This window comes from Selaginella moellendorffii, unplaced genomic scaffold (genome assembly GCF_000143415.4).
Source record: "Selaginella moellendorffii unplaced genomic scaffold, v1.0 SELMOscaffold_15, whole genome shotgun sequence".
Classification (NCBI taxonomy): Eukaryota; Viridiplantae; Streptophyta; class Lycopodiopsida; order Selaginellales; family Selaginellaceae; genus Selaginella; species Selaginella moellendorffii.
The window spans coordinates 1,320,760-1,334,840 of record NW_003314276.1 but is presented as its reverse complement, the minus strand read 5'-3'; the positions used below and the strand labels follow the sequence as shown (position 1 = coordinate 1,334,840).

Genomic DNA, 14,081 nt, shown 5'->3' with positions numbered 1-14,081 from the left:
CAACCGTTGGTGCCGAAAGATACAAAGGCCCTTGCTCCCAGTTGCGGACTTCATTCTCTTTGACTTTCCAGATGGTCTTTCAGATATTGATGGGAAAGTTGAGGATTGGAACTTTCTCACACCTGACCACATGCACAATGCATTCCTCTTGTCCAAAACACTTATGCTCGAAATTGGCCATGTCATCTTCATCCTACCAAACGACCCCAACTGGATGTATAAGCTTATGACATGCGTAGCAGAAGTGCATTTCAAGGCATTTTCTTCCAGATGCATTATGGATCCTATTAGCATCAATATGAGGGGCGTCCAAGGGAAGCTTGAAAAGGTGAGTATGTATTATATATTTTTATCTAATTTCTAAACATTTTTATTTTCTAGATTATGATATAGACCTATCATGCTTTCTGCAGAAACACACATGATGGGTTTCGTGATAGCAAACATACAACACATGTTTTGTCTGGGTACAACAGTTCATACCCAACCTTGTGGATGAGCAAATCCGCAAGACGTTTCCAGGGTATAGATTTCGAACTCTATTGGCGATACAAGTCTTACTTGAGCTCTATTGCCCATCAGATGGTGCTGTGATTGATTACATAGTAGGTAGTGGTTCTATAGTGGAGGCAGCACATGACTTTGGTAGGTTGGTGTTTGCTATTGAAGAACATCATTTCTTTAAACGCCGGTTCAGAGGATTTCCAACCTCAAGGAATTATGTTTATTAAAATTTCAATATATGTTTAATTCTATTTATATATCACAGTCACTTGGAGTTTCTAGAATTGGAGGCTTTGGAAGTCTCCCTGACTATGCAAAGCCATGGCTCAACATATGCAAAGTGAATCTTCCCCACAATACTAATATAGGAGGAAGCATAAAAGAAATCAATATGTTGATGATGAGGTAGAAGAAAGTTAATTGCATCCTTACATAAAATGAAAAGCTTGTTATATATTAGATGTTTGTGAAAGTGTTAAATGTCAGTAAAACTGTAAGATGTCAGTGAAAGTGTCAGATGTCAGTGTCAATGTCAGATATCATAATTGCAAATTATCATTCTCACCTATCACCATCACTTTGTAGCACTTGTGTGTTGCCATCTCCTCCTTCAACATTTTGTAAACAGTTATATGTGATATGATAGCACTTTCTAGAACAAAGTATGTTACCTATAATTAATATCATTTTATTATATATTTTCTTTTAATAGTGGCAATACTATAGTATAGTAAAGTAATTCTAGATCTTACATTCCACTATAGGGTGGCCTAAAAACCCCATATTTTGCAATAGCCAATGCTTGTACCAGTTGCGAGGGAGCGCTTCGGCAACTAATTTCGTTGGATGAACTGGAATATATTTTGGGGACGGAACCATTTCATCCGCCGGAAGATATTTCCTCAAAAGGAAACTTCCAAGGAGCTCAAGAAGAACAAAAAAACTATGATGACTATAACTTTTCTAAATAGTTTATATACTAAGTTTTAGTCTTGGGAATGAGGTTTATTTATTATGACACTGATAATACTCAAAATACTCAAATTCTTTAAATATCAGTCTTGGAAATGGGGCTTTATAATCATAGCTTGCTTGTAAACATAAGAGCTTCTAAAATTTTAGATTATCATGTATACACATACTTTATCATTATGATGAAATCCTACTTTGCTACACATATATTCTTTTTTACACATGCTAAATGTCTAGGGAAATAGATTGTAAGGAAATATAGACCATATTTCAGTGGCAGAGCACATTGGCATGCTACCATTCTCTTATGTGAAATTGCTTTTCAGTCTTGGAAATGTAAATAAAGTTGATTCTTTGATATGATTTTACTTTTGAGTCTTTTGAAAGATTTCGATTTCTTTTATTATTATTCACAAACAACTCTCGAAAACTTTTAATGAGGATTCACTGCAAAAATATACCTTGGTCTTATTATATGAGAAGATTGCGATATAGGCAAGCAACAAAGCTTTTGATACGAATTAATATGTAAATTATAAATGTCATAAAAAGTTTTATGGAGTAAATTTCTTAATGCTTTCCGCCTTGCTATTCATTTCTTCATTTCTCTTGCTCTAAATTGTTGTTTTAGAAATAACAGAAGCATTTTTATCAAGTGGTCTCTACATTCCTAGATGGGTAATAAGGACCACGAGTGTAATATGGAAATTGTGGTAGTAAAACAAAATTAGCATTCTCAAATTCTTTTCCATTGCAACTTCTACTCATAGATCTTGTATTTTCCTTGCTTCCCATCTTCTCAAGAACCCTAAAAAATCTTCTGAATGAAGGAATAGTATCTACAGCTGTAAAATTATTCAAAATATTAAGTAGTCAAATCAAAATATAACAGCTATAGCAGTAGTCATAATAAAATAATATAACTTTATAAAAGATAGGTTTTTGTGAACTTTGCCTTTTTTAAACAATTTAATCTTATAAAAACTTTTAACTCAGATATTTACGTATTTAAATATTTTAAAGTTTGCTAGAACTTTCATTTGCTCAATTTAGATTTCCTTTGTAAGACTTCTAGTTGACTGTGTTGACTTGAGCAGACTTGTGTTGAATTGAGCTTAACTCGTGAGCTCAACTCAACTTTAGACCATCCCCGAGGGATTGATTCCACTTCAGTTTGTTCGACTTTGTTCGGTTCCGCCTCAGTCCCCACTAAAGGGGCAATGCCTTTTGCGCTACCAGCATATGCAGTCTTTTGCTTTTTCTTCCGCTTCTCATCATGTTTTAGCTTGCGTATGAGAGTTTTTAACAGGGAATTGGTTTGTGCCAGTTGTCCTTCTAGAACGTCCAATCAAGCCTTGGACAACTGAACCTTGCCACTAGACTCCTATTTAAAAGTTTCTTCACTAAAGTCTTCCTTATGTAAAGGATTCCTCATCCATAGATTCTTGTTCGACTGAAGGCTCCAGCTCTGGAGGAGGTTTTGTCTTCGCCTTGGTTCTTTTATGCCCTATCTTTGCCATCTCCCAGCAATCGGCCTTTATCCTTCACTAAAACTAAAGAAAAGGCTCTGATACCAAATTGTAAGTCATAAATTTTTCCTTTCCAATTTGCCAGCTTGCCTTGTCTATTTGACCAACACTGCCTTGCCCTTAGTTAAGTTTCATCGCTAAGGTTCTTGCCTATTGTACTAGCTCCTACTTGGTCCTATTTGATTTCAGCTATTCACTACATAAGCAACAAAGTGTTAGCAATCCATCTATGGATTCGCAAATCTCTCCCAATCTCCCTCCCTAGGTTAGACTGGACTTAAGATTCGGCTACAATCCCCATAAGCACAAGTAGCCAAGCACACCAAGCCTCCAAGTTCTTAACATCCCTTGGTATAACAAGACTTGATCATTGGACCTTTTAAATCCCAAACCTTGGGTGTAAGACTTGCTTCAGAGCACCAGTGGGAAACACCATAGCCTAATAGTCAAGTATGGGTACCTCTATTCCCCCATTTCCATCCCGAAAGGAAGGCACAAGCCCCTAAAAAGGGGTGAGGACCAATGAGTCGTAAGGTACTTAAGTGGGGCACCACTCCACCACCGCAATTGATTTCCCTTTTGGGAGTGGGAGTTACTCTTGAGCACTTTCTTGGGTAGCCCCTCTAGTACTACCCGAGTCTATACTCACTCCTACCTAAGGCCCCTAAACCCCAGTCTCAACCTCAAGTCAATTTAGAAACACCACTAGAAAATTCCTTTAAAATTAATTCCTAAACCCCACTATCTTTACTATACTTTTGGAACCCCCTGTACCCCCCTTGGGAGACACATGCTTTGGGCTTTCACCCCACAACATATATTAATATTTAGACTCGGTCTTGAACCCAATCTCAGATCTCGAACTTGGTTTCGAACTCGGTCTCAGAGTTGGCCTTCGACTTGATCCCGAACTCTATCTTGAACTCGGTCTCAAAGTCAGTCTTGGACTCGATGTTAAACTCAGTCCCATTCGATGAACTCTTTATCATTTTGGTCGTGCCTTTGGGGATCTTTTAGCCTACGACACCTCGAGAGTTGGTTCCTTACAATAGCTGGTCTGACTCTGTTAGTTGGCTAAGGGAATCATACCATATGCTGATTGACATTTGGCAAGTCTAGTTTGCTTTGGCTAAGCTCGACCCAAGGGGTAGGGTGTCAAAAGAGCAAGGCTCTTGGGAAAGTTATGGCTCTCAGCTTCCGTTCACGAGGATGTGAACTTGTGGAAAAGGATAGTGGATTGTAAGTAACCAAAGAGAACGACTTAAGAAACAATCCATGGAGTTCAAATATAGAAGAAAAAGCCCCATGAATAAGAGTGCACCCATTTTTTTAATTGATTAAGGATTTTAAGGTATTTGGGGTTAAGCATCCTTGGGTTTGAATAGGTTTGAATAGTATTGGGTTGGGTGATCTCCCAGGAAGTCCGAATTCAAGAACTTACACCTTGATGAAGATGATACATTTGTTAGAAAACATCATCGTTGATATGTTCAAATGCATATTTAAAGATGTTTAAGAGAATACTTTAATCCTCATGATTGACTACACTCAAACCATTGTACCATTGAAGTGTTGTCCCTTGGAAACACATGGGAAATTCATGCAAATACCAAATATCATCCCAAGAATAATATGTAATAATCACTGTAAAGTAATCGAACCAATAGTATATATCATCTCTAGGACTCCCACAAAACAACTCTGGCCAAACTTGAAGATTAGTAACAAGACCAAGAGAAGTTATACCACATGCTATGAATGCCACCATCAATTAAGTTTGATTGTTCAACAATAACTACATAGCATCAACTGCTACTCCAGAGTCAAAGACAGATGCAGCAAATGCAAGACTTTTGGGTGGGGCAGATGCAAGATATCTAGGAGATGATGGATTTCAAGATGCACAGCTTGCCCCTAGTGCACATCAAGAAGATCATGAAGGCAGACAAGGACATGAGGATGATCTCAAGTGAGGCACCTGTGCTCTTTGCCAAGGCATGCAAGATGTTCATCCTGGAGCTGACGCTGCACGCGAGATGCTCCAGAAGAATGACATTGCGGCGGCAGTCACTCGCACGGACATCTTTGATTTCCTGGTGGACATCGTGCCATGCAAGGATGCCAAGGACAAGGCGCTGGGTGTCTCATGATCCGTGCTGCCGATCAGAGCTCCAGACATGCTACTCTACATGATTCCTGGGGGAGTGATTGGAAGGCCGGCCATTCCAATGGATCCAGTGCTCTACACGCAGCAGCAGCGGCCGCCAATGCAGTACATGGCGTTGCCACAGCAGCAGCAGCAGCAGCAGTGGCAGCTGGATCAACAAACCCAAGCCCAGCAATTGCAGGCTCAAGGCCAGCAATCCACAGCTTCGGATGGTGAGCAGTGAAGCGACTCCACACCATCCATGCCGAGTTCCAATGGTGGTTCTCTCTTTTCTCGTGTTCTCATCGACGTTCTTTCTTCCATGCAGGTTGAGCAAGCGTCAAGTTCCAAAGGGTTCTAAGTTCTTTTGAAAGTAACAGGAGCTTGAGAAGATGATCACAACGAAAAACTTCTATCTGTTATGATCCAAAGTTCTAGCTCGTAGCGTTTAGTTTGCTTGCTCTCACGAGGAGATAAAAGCTTGCGGTTTTAGGGTTTATGGTACTTGGGGTAGGGTTTCGTCTTGGCGCAGCGAATCGACCGCGCCCTCCCGGCGGTCAGGAATCGAAATGTCTCCTGGTACATTTTTCTCCACAGCTTGTTCGCGATCGGCCTCTGCGCCAAGCGAGAGGTTAGAAATCTCTCGAGAATTTCTCGATTTCCTACCTCGTTTGGGTGGATCATCGCGTGCGGGACTTCCAGCTCGCGGCGATATGTGTAATGCAGGTGTGGCACTCCATCTGGGACAGTAGCGACGGGAGAATTTTTCCACATTGTTGAAGATCAAAGCATCCTACCGGAGGAGATGGATTTTAATCGTTGCGCGAATTTCTCCTGCGTTGGAAGGTCGGCCGAGTCTTCGTTTGCCGTGAAGAGTAGCAAGGTAGTGACTTTCTTTGGGAGATTATCTATGTTGGATTGGCTAACGCGAGTCCCACACAGGTCGATTGCCACAAGGCATCCCACTGTGAACTGGAGCGACGGCTCCCATCCGGTTTCTTTCACGTCCAGCGGGCCGATCGCCAGAGCAAATTCTCTCCTTGAATCATCCATGGTCTGGCCAGAAGATCGATCGATCATTAGTAAGTTTGTTCACGGTTCTTGTCTTTCGAAGGCTAAGTTTCGTCCTACCTTCAGGAGCGGGGCGTACGCTACGACTTTCGAGATTGTGTCTGGATAAGTGTTGGCGAGATGCAACGCAGTGGCACCTCCCATCGAGATGCCTATCGCGAAGATCGGGCCTGGCAGAGCATGCACATCTTCTAGTCGCTGCTCGGCTTCCGTGAAGTAGTCCAAGTGGCTCGAGTCGAAAAACCTGGCAGCCAAGTGGTTAGTTCATTTTGGAGGTGAAGAGCCGCGCTCACAGACCTCTGGAAATCCTGGCTACGATCACCTTGGTCGAGCGCAGCGATTATATCAGACATTTCGGGGGAAAGGGAGCGAACTGGCTGCATGGTGTCTTGGGACAACAATCACGAAGAACACAGGCCAGCAGACTGTCAGCAGGATGAAAACGTTATAGCAGAAGACTTACAGAGGTATAGAGCTCCTTGGCTAGGACCGGATCCTTGAGGAAGTTTTGCCGGATCTTCTCTTTCAGTTCCGGCTTGAGATCAACCTGGGTGGAGATGAAAGTAAAGAGCGAACTTTAAGATGTGTCACCTACGGCCAGTTTAGAGTCGGATTTCCGAGATAGTGGCGAGCAAGGCAAGGCTGGTAGACATTGAAGCCATTGTCAAACAGGTAGTCCGCGAGCAACTGTGGAATTGCCCGAATCCGTGAAAGACGAGAGCGGTTCCATAGACGAGTTCTCCTGGCTCGTGCAGCGAGTAGCAAGGCTCGGCTGCGTCTCGTCTATGGGGATTCGAGTCGACGCTTTGGAGGAACTTGTCCATGGCTGTTGTTGCCTGGAATTCTCGCGGGAGGTGAGACTTGAGGATTCTAGAGTGTTGAGATTCTCACCTTGGCAATGTGATCTTTGGACAGGGTGTGACATCTTTGTATTTCAAGCTGATTTCGTGCTTCTGCGCTGCAAAACAAGGGGAAGAAGCGGGCTCGAGCATGATTGAAGTGATACTTGAGGTATGGACAAACACTTTCCTGTGCTGTGAAAATGAGTTTGTGGGATTTCAACAGGCCAGCTGGATAGCATGTTCGGTTCTCAGGTACCAAGTACTACAAAGATGGTTACACATTGTTTGTATTTTGAGGGGCCATGGAATATTCTCGGAATATAGGTTTATACAAATTTGAGAAAGCTTTATACATAGCCACCTTTTGTAAACTTTAAAATGAAAAGGGTATAAAAGGGAGCCCTTGTTGGTTGAGGTTAGGGCATAAGATGGGCGGAGGTGCGATGGCGACGGAGCCCCGGCGACGAGCAGCATGGCGGACGCCATTTGCGGGTACGCGAAGAGGTTCCAGGCGCTGGACGGCGATGCCAAAGCATGGGCGCTGGACGTGTACGCGCAGTGCGACGCCATGGCCGACTTCCTGTTCCAGGTGAACAAGCTGGAGCTGGAACGGGATGAAACACTCCACGCCCTGGAGCAGCTCCAAGTGGACTTGGACGACAAAGTGGTGGCTCCGGACGAGAGATTGGAACAAGTCCGCTGCCTGTCCCGAGCATTCAACAAGACATGGTGGCTCTAGGATCAGGAGGAGGCTCCCAGCGTCAACAACGACAAGCTCAGGTGGAGTCGGGCAGGCCGGACATCGCAGGCTTCGAGCAGCGGAAGGCAGCACTTCTACGCGGATGCCTGGGCAATCCGGCCGAAGCTGTCCAAGTTGGTGAGCAAGACCAACGCGGATCTGCAGCGGACGACAATCAGCTGCAAGACGGTGGAGCAGCTCCTGGTGCTGGCCTCGGAATTCTTCTACAAGTTTGAGTGCGTCCATCCGTTTGTGGATGGGAATGGGCGATGCAGGAGGATGATGCTGGCCTACTTGGATCGCAGCGTGGCTGTGTTTCCCAATGTCTTGTTTGCTGCCGCTGCTTCTGGCCGCCACCACGAGTTTGTGGACCGGGATGTCTACCTCAAGTGCTTCGAGAGTGCTCGCGAGGATGACGACGAGCCCAGGGACCTGACTGCTCTTATCATCGAGGGGGTCTACTTCGGTTGACAGAGGTTTTTTGCGGCCCTTGAGTCGTGGCAGGACAGTAATGAGTAGCTACCTACGTACTCAGCTCTCGTCATTTGAGCTCAAAATTTTTACTGTAGAGAAAGAACAACAATAGGACGTTTGCCTGTCTTTGAGAGCGACGAGCTTTCAGATCAAATGCCGGAGCTGCTCGGTTTTCTCCATCATTTAAGCTTGCTTTGTGACGTCTGCCAATGTTGCAAGAGAAGTGAGAGGGAAAATCTGTCTCTACATCGTCACCTGCTCAAGGTGGCGCCACAGAGGCTCTCGGCATACCGAATCGTTTCCAGCGACCAGAAGGCTACTCCAAAGAAACTCGCCACAATTAGTGTGACAAAAGAAGCTTTGTCATTGAAAATCCAAGAAATGAGTTTAAGCAGAGATTCTTGGGCAACACAGTGCTCAGGGCCAGCGACCAGGGCTTGCCAAGCATGCTGCCGGCTTAGAGTGTACCACTCAATGGGAATAAGCATTGACAAATCTTAGCAAAGCTACAAAGCGGTCCAACACATGGGTGGACGAGGGAACTCAAGGTCACCCTTATTTTAAGTTGCATCAAGAATGAACCACTCCTTTAACTTTACATTGACAACCTTAGAGTTCCTATGTAATCAACTCTTGAGCATACTAGAACCAAGAGTATAAATTGCCCAGCAAACCCTGGGCAGTTGACAAAAGCAAATCTATTGTGCACCCATTGACACCAAGGTCAAATTTGCATCACAAGAGTCCCCAGACAACTTGCCAATGGTGTGGCAACGGGCTTTGGAGATCAAGGCTCAGAATTTTTCTTGTTGACAGCTTGACTGTGCTGCTTGACAGAAGCTAAAGTCAAAGTCTTTCACCTTTATAAAGGCCATTTTGCAGGATCAACAATGGTGGTTTTTATTGGCCTGTTATTTTCAAGGCCATAGAGGCATATGCTAACAGTTCAATCCTTGAAGCAACATTTTCCCTTTCAGTTCATTACCTTTTCAAGTCCATTTTACACTTGCCCATTATCTCTAGCATCTTTACGTAGCCACTATTACTTGTTGGCAATAAATTTCTTCACTATGTGGGTGGAGGCTGTGGCTCTCAAGACAACAGATTAGCATTTTACAGCAAAGTTCTTGTATAATCACATCGTGTGCTAATTTAGTATTCCCACAACTTTAATCTGCAGAAGTGTCTGTGCTTAAAACATTGTATCATTGTAAAATTATCCTTTGTAAACATTTGGGAAATTTGTGCAAATGCCAAATATCATTTGAAGAATGATAGATAGTAATCATTGTAAAATGATCAAATTAATAATACAAATCATCCTTATAATCATCTCATAGAAGAAATTTAGAGAAACTCAAGGATTAGCAGTAAAAGTAAAAAGAATTATACTATACACCATAAATGTTACCATTAATTGAATGTGATTATTTAGTTTTGGTCATAGTATTAAGTAATTACACCAATTGCTAATGAGGGAAAGGCTGTTGTAAAGGATGAATATATTACTCTGCCATTAGGTGAACAAAAAGAAGGGGCATAAAAGAAAAAAAAAAGTAATACTGCATTGATTTCCAGAAAATTGAACAAGATATAGGAAAAAATTTTGTGGTCAATCTGGCATGTAGTCCCATTGTTAAGCTCAATGAGAAAAGAACCAACACCTTTAGCCTCATAGATAGGCTAGATAGCCTCCTAGGACGAAGCAAAGAACAATTAGACAAGATCCCGCCCAACCATGGAAGTGAAGACGCCATTGGAGGCGATGGAAGATGACAGCGACGCAAAAAATGCGTCTCATGCTTCAGGATGGGCACTCAAAATAGCATATAGATAGATAGATCATTTTTGCTAGCAGTCCGACTTGTATTCTCTGGAGCCCTGCGCGCTGCTCAGATAATACATAATTTGGTATAGCACCAAAATCTTTATTACATAGTTTAGCATAGCACCAAATCTTTATTACATAGTCTGGCATAGCACCATAGTTTGGCAACTCCTTAAATGATGCTAAATGCCCCCATGGGGGTGGTCTGAACAGAACTGGATGGGCACGTCGAATAGATAACACCGATGCCTTTCATATATGACTTGGGGCTTGCATATCCAAAGAACGAGACTATGTTGCCTGGTGCTGTTTCGAAGGAAGTGCCACTCGTCGAAGTACCAAATGGACCATATGGTTTGGTTTTACCAGTTTTCATGTTCTTGACATGCACAGTCAGCGAAACAACACCTTCTCCCGCCCAACCAGCACCGCATGTTTTGTCTGTTCCAGTTGTACCCGATACCTTGTAAATGTACTCATCCGAGCCCAAAGAGATCTGCAGAAAGAAATTGAGAAAGTAAGAAAAACGTTAACTTAAAAAGACCTCGTAGGATGTGCTTCTCAGACCAGCTTGCGGAGGCGGCTGTGGTAAACATCCTGAACAGGAGTTCGTTCCATACATTTGAGTCCAAGAAGAACCCGAAGACTTCCACTGAATGGCATCAACCACACAACCGCTGATTATGCGTAGCCCCTCCAGTGGCGTACTCGTAAGACTTCCACTGAAGGCAGTACCATCAGCACTAGTACCATATAAAGGAGACTTGCATGGTGGAGGCGGTGGAGGAGGCGACGAACACCATGGGGCTTTGTTGCCACAGTCTCCCCATGAACTACAGCAGGGGTATGCCTCCGGGCAGTCAGCGTCGGATGAACATGAACCAGGAGGAGGGGGTGATGCTGGTGCTGCGGAAACCAGCAAACACAATGCAAAGAGCGATAGAGCACGAAGAAGCATGGTTCCAATGACTTCTCGATGTTGGCAAGTCACAGCAATTCTTGCATACATTTATAGGCCTGTCAAGCATGTGAGAGAAAAACACGTGCTTTAAAATCAAGAGCGCCTGATTGGTTATCTCTGTCAAAACACGTGCTTTCAGTCCGGCCATGTGATCTGGGCCCACCATTTTAAAGCCGTGCGGACCACCGAGGCAACGCCAAAGCATAGAATTGTAAGTGAAGGACATCAACGACCACGACCAGCACGTGAATGGCAGAGATGAGGAGAGGCTTCGACCCTAGTAAGTCGTCCACCATCTTATGATACTTGATGTTCAATTGTAAAATAGTGTATGTACTAAACGGAAGTAGAGGCAGCGAGTTGGAAGTGAGTGTATCTAAAACAGGAGCCAAGCAAAAGCATCGGTTTTTCTTTAAGTGGTTTCTTCTTGATCGATTGCGAGCTCTCAATCAAAACAGTGTGGTGCTTTTTGTGTCACACACTCACAGCAAGGCCGTTGGCCATTTCCAAATGGTGCAAAGCTGAATCCATTGAGCTTTCCATTGTGAGTTTATTGTTTTGGTTCCATGCAGACTCAGGGGCTCATTGTGTCCCACCGGATGATCTGAGCTTTTAGCGTGTATGGATTAACAAACTTAAGTTTCTCAAGCAAAGCCATCTCAAAAGTCTCCCTGGAGCTTTCCTCCCACCGGGTTGGCACTCGGGGTTGCTTATGCCAGGCAGCTGCAAAAGTGAGGCCAGAAAAACAAATAAATAAACAAATTTTCTGTGATCCCATCCACAATGTTTTGCATGACAGTCAAGGTTCTTCTCATTTCCTTGGTTAAAACGGCCATGAGATGGGTGTCTGGCACTTCAAGAAGTCCCAAAGAAGGCCATCCTCTTGAAACAGGTGACTGACAATCACCACTACATCCTCCAGATTTGGTGTCTTCTTAGAGAGAGCCACCTTTAGCTACAATGGACAAACTGTGAGAAACACAAGATCACTACGTCTGTGATGGGGTTGGGTAGTTTTTGAGTTGAGCTCACGAGCTGAGCTTAAGTCAATGAAAGTCAATATAATCCACCAAATACAAAAGTTGATGTTTAAATGATTGGTTCGGGACGAACCAACAATTCTATTCAAAACCTAAGACATATTTTCAGTCCAAGAAAAAGTTAAATAATATAAGTCTAATAAGAAAATAAATATCATAAGTCAAAAAAGAAACTCACTTTGATTAAAAAACTAAAACATTTGACTAAAAAAAAAAAACTAAACTTAGTCTTCCTTAGCATCCACATCCACAAAAAGAGGAGTTCATATAGTATTATGCTCTCTAACTGTGGGCTCTTGTTATATATGAGTTTGTGCCATTGCTTCTGTATAACATAGCAAATTATAACCCACGTCATCGATCCATCTAATATACACAACCATGATGGAATTACTATAATGAGAAATTTATACTTTATTATCACCTGTTATGAAATATCCCAAGAACACCTTCAAATGCACTCTCCTTCTTTAGTGCAAAAACTGCACACCCAGTCTCTTTAGCCGCCAGCACTATTGAACCAAAACCTGTTGTAACATCAAGCACAATCCCCTTAAGAGGATAAAACAACTCTAAGAGGATTTGCATGGCCTTTGGTGAATGGTGTCGATAGCCAGGGAACTCTATATGATGGTCCTCATCGATGACATTTGGGATGATATTTGTTGAGCTATCATATCCCGGCAATGCTAAACTTGCACGCTCATCAGCTCGTGTAATATTGTGACGGCAAGAGTAACGGCAGAGAGCATGGAAGTTCCATGCTAAAACCTACAATGAAAAGAGGCAATCAATTTAAGATATGAAAAATAAGGAAATGCAAACCTTTTGGATTTGGCCATTTGCTCCTTTTATTTCGACTGGGATGTTTGAGAGTAGGTAGCTTGATGCAAACTCAACCAATCTAGAGTCATCATTCTCTACTATCGTTGCAAGAAGACCTCCCCAAAATAAAGAATAGGGAAGAATGACTAGCATAATGCCCTCATATCGCAACACCTTGGATGCCATATCCACCGTTTGAGAAATATGGTCCGGTTGAAGGATGTTTCAAGATGGAGTGTCACCTTGTAAAGGTGATAACCCATCATGCAGATCGAAGAATGCAAGGTTGATACAGAAAGTATTGTTCATTCCCAATCCTCGCATCCATTGATGGAACATAAAAGACTCTTGGCTCATGTTGTTGGAAAGCTAAAAGTAATCCCCAATAATTATTTCCACATTGCCAACACTTCCCGTAGGAGAAAGAGGGCAAACCTGAATAGTGTTCAAAACCGGGAAATATTAAAGTTAATACATGTTTTTTTTCATACTTCTTTATGTGAAGCCAATGAAGATAACTCTTGGAGGTCATCCTCTGTAGCAGTGGGGAGGGATGGAAAGAATGCATTTGTACGTCGACGTATAGAGTGATAGTTGGTTTTTCTGACATCTACAACCAAATTACAATAAGCAAGGTCATTGGAAATCAAGTTCTTACTCTCTTGGACGTCCTTACTATGGAGCTGCCTTCGTACATTTCGAGCAGTCGGGGCTGGACGGGTAGCGGCAATAGGATTTGGGGAATGAGCAATTGCTGTAGGATGAGATGGGGCAGGAGAGTTTTCAGCCGGGTTCTCCACTCGTTTGTCTTCGGTCTGCTCAATATGAATCTCGTCCCTATCTTGAGGCATCTCCACTCCCTCCAAAAGTGCCTCTACAATAAAGTAGAAACATAAGTTATTACTAGGAAATTTTACTCATCAAACCTGGATGACACTTGAGGTAAAGATCAAGTTCAAAAGGTGATGATGGCATTTGCCGCCACAACTCCAAGTACCATGGACAAAGTTCTCGCTCCCACGCAGTGGGACAATGGAACTCTGGCTCATACATACCAAGTTTCTTCCCACCAGTTAAGAGCTTGAGAAAAACACTTGTGGTGTACACTGGAGCACCTGGGCAATGGTTTAAATACCTACAAAAGAGCCAT

The 14,081-nt window shown here is 43.0% G+C and overlaps 2 protein-coding genes, 1 long non-coding RNA gene and 1 pseudogene across 4 annotated transcripts; 1 reads left to right on the top strand and 3 right to left on the bottom strand.

Moving 5' to 3' along the window:
• LOC112346492 overlaps nt 1-5,395 on the top strand; it is a 6,070-nt pseudogene extending 675 nt beyond the window's left edge.
• A 149-nt stretch (nt 5,396-5,544) lies between these two features.
• LOC112346467 lies at nt 5,545-6,033 on the bottom strand. 2 transcript variants are annotated; one of them, XR_002992442.1, is made up of 3 exons: nt 5,949-6,033; nt 5,818-5,891; nt 5,545-5,766 (listed from the first exon to the last, which is right to left on the bottom strand). It is a non-coding gene; the product is annotated as an uncharacterized LOC112346467 (long non-coding RNA). The 2 variants fall into 2 exon arrangements; XR_002992441.1 differs by having other exon boundaries at nt 5,818-6,033.
• A 22-nt stretch (nt 6,034-6,055) lies between these two features.
• Nucleotides 6,056-7,278, bottom strand: LOC9633504. Its single transcript, XM_024675534.1, has 5 exons — nt 7,114-7,278; nt 6,520-7,058; nt 6,283-6,466; nt 6,092-6,207; nt 6,056-6,059 (listed from the first exon to the last, which is right to left on the bottom strand). Exons 2-5 carry the CDS (start codon nt 6,603-6,605, stop codon nt 6,056-6,058), a joined length of 390 nt encoding a protein of 129 aa, XP_024531302.1. The 5' UTR covers nt 6,606-7,058; nt 7,114-7,278.
• A 2,901-nt stretch (nt 7,279-10,179) lies between these two features.
• On the bottom strand, nt 10,180-11,092 carry LOC9632988. The gene is made up of 2 exons (XM_002970670.2): nt 10,650-11,092; nt 10,180-10,601 (listed from the first exon to the last, which is right to left on the bottom strand). Exons 1-2 carry the CDS (start codon nt 11,061-11,063, stop codon nt 10,278-10,280), a joined length of 738 nt encoding a protein of 245 aa, XP_002970716.1. The 5' UTR covers nt 11,064-11,092; the 3' UTR covers nt 10,180-10,277.
• Nucleotides 11,093-14,081: the final 2,989 nt, after the last annotated feature.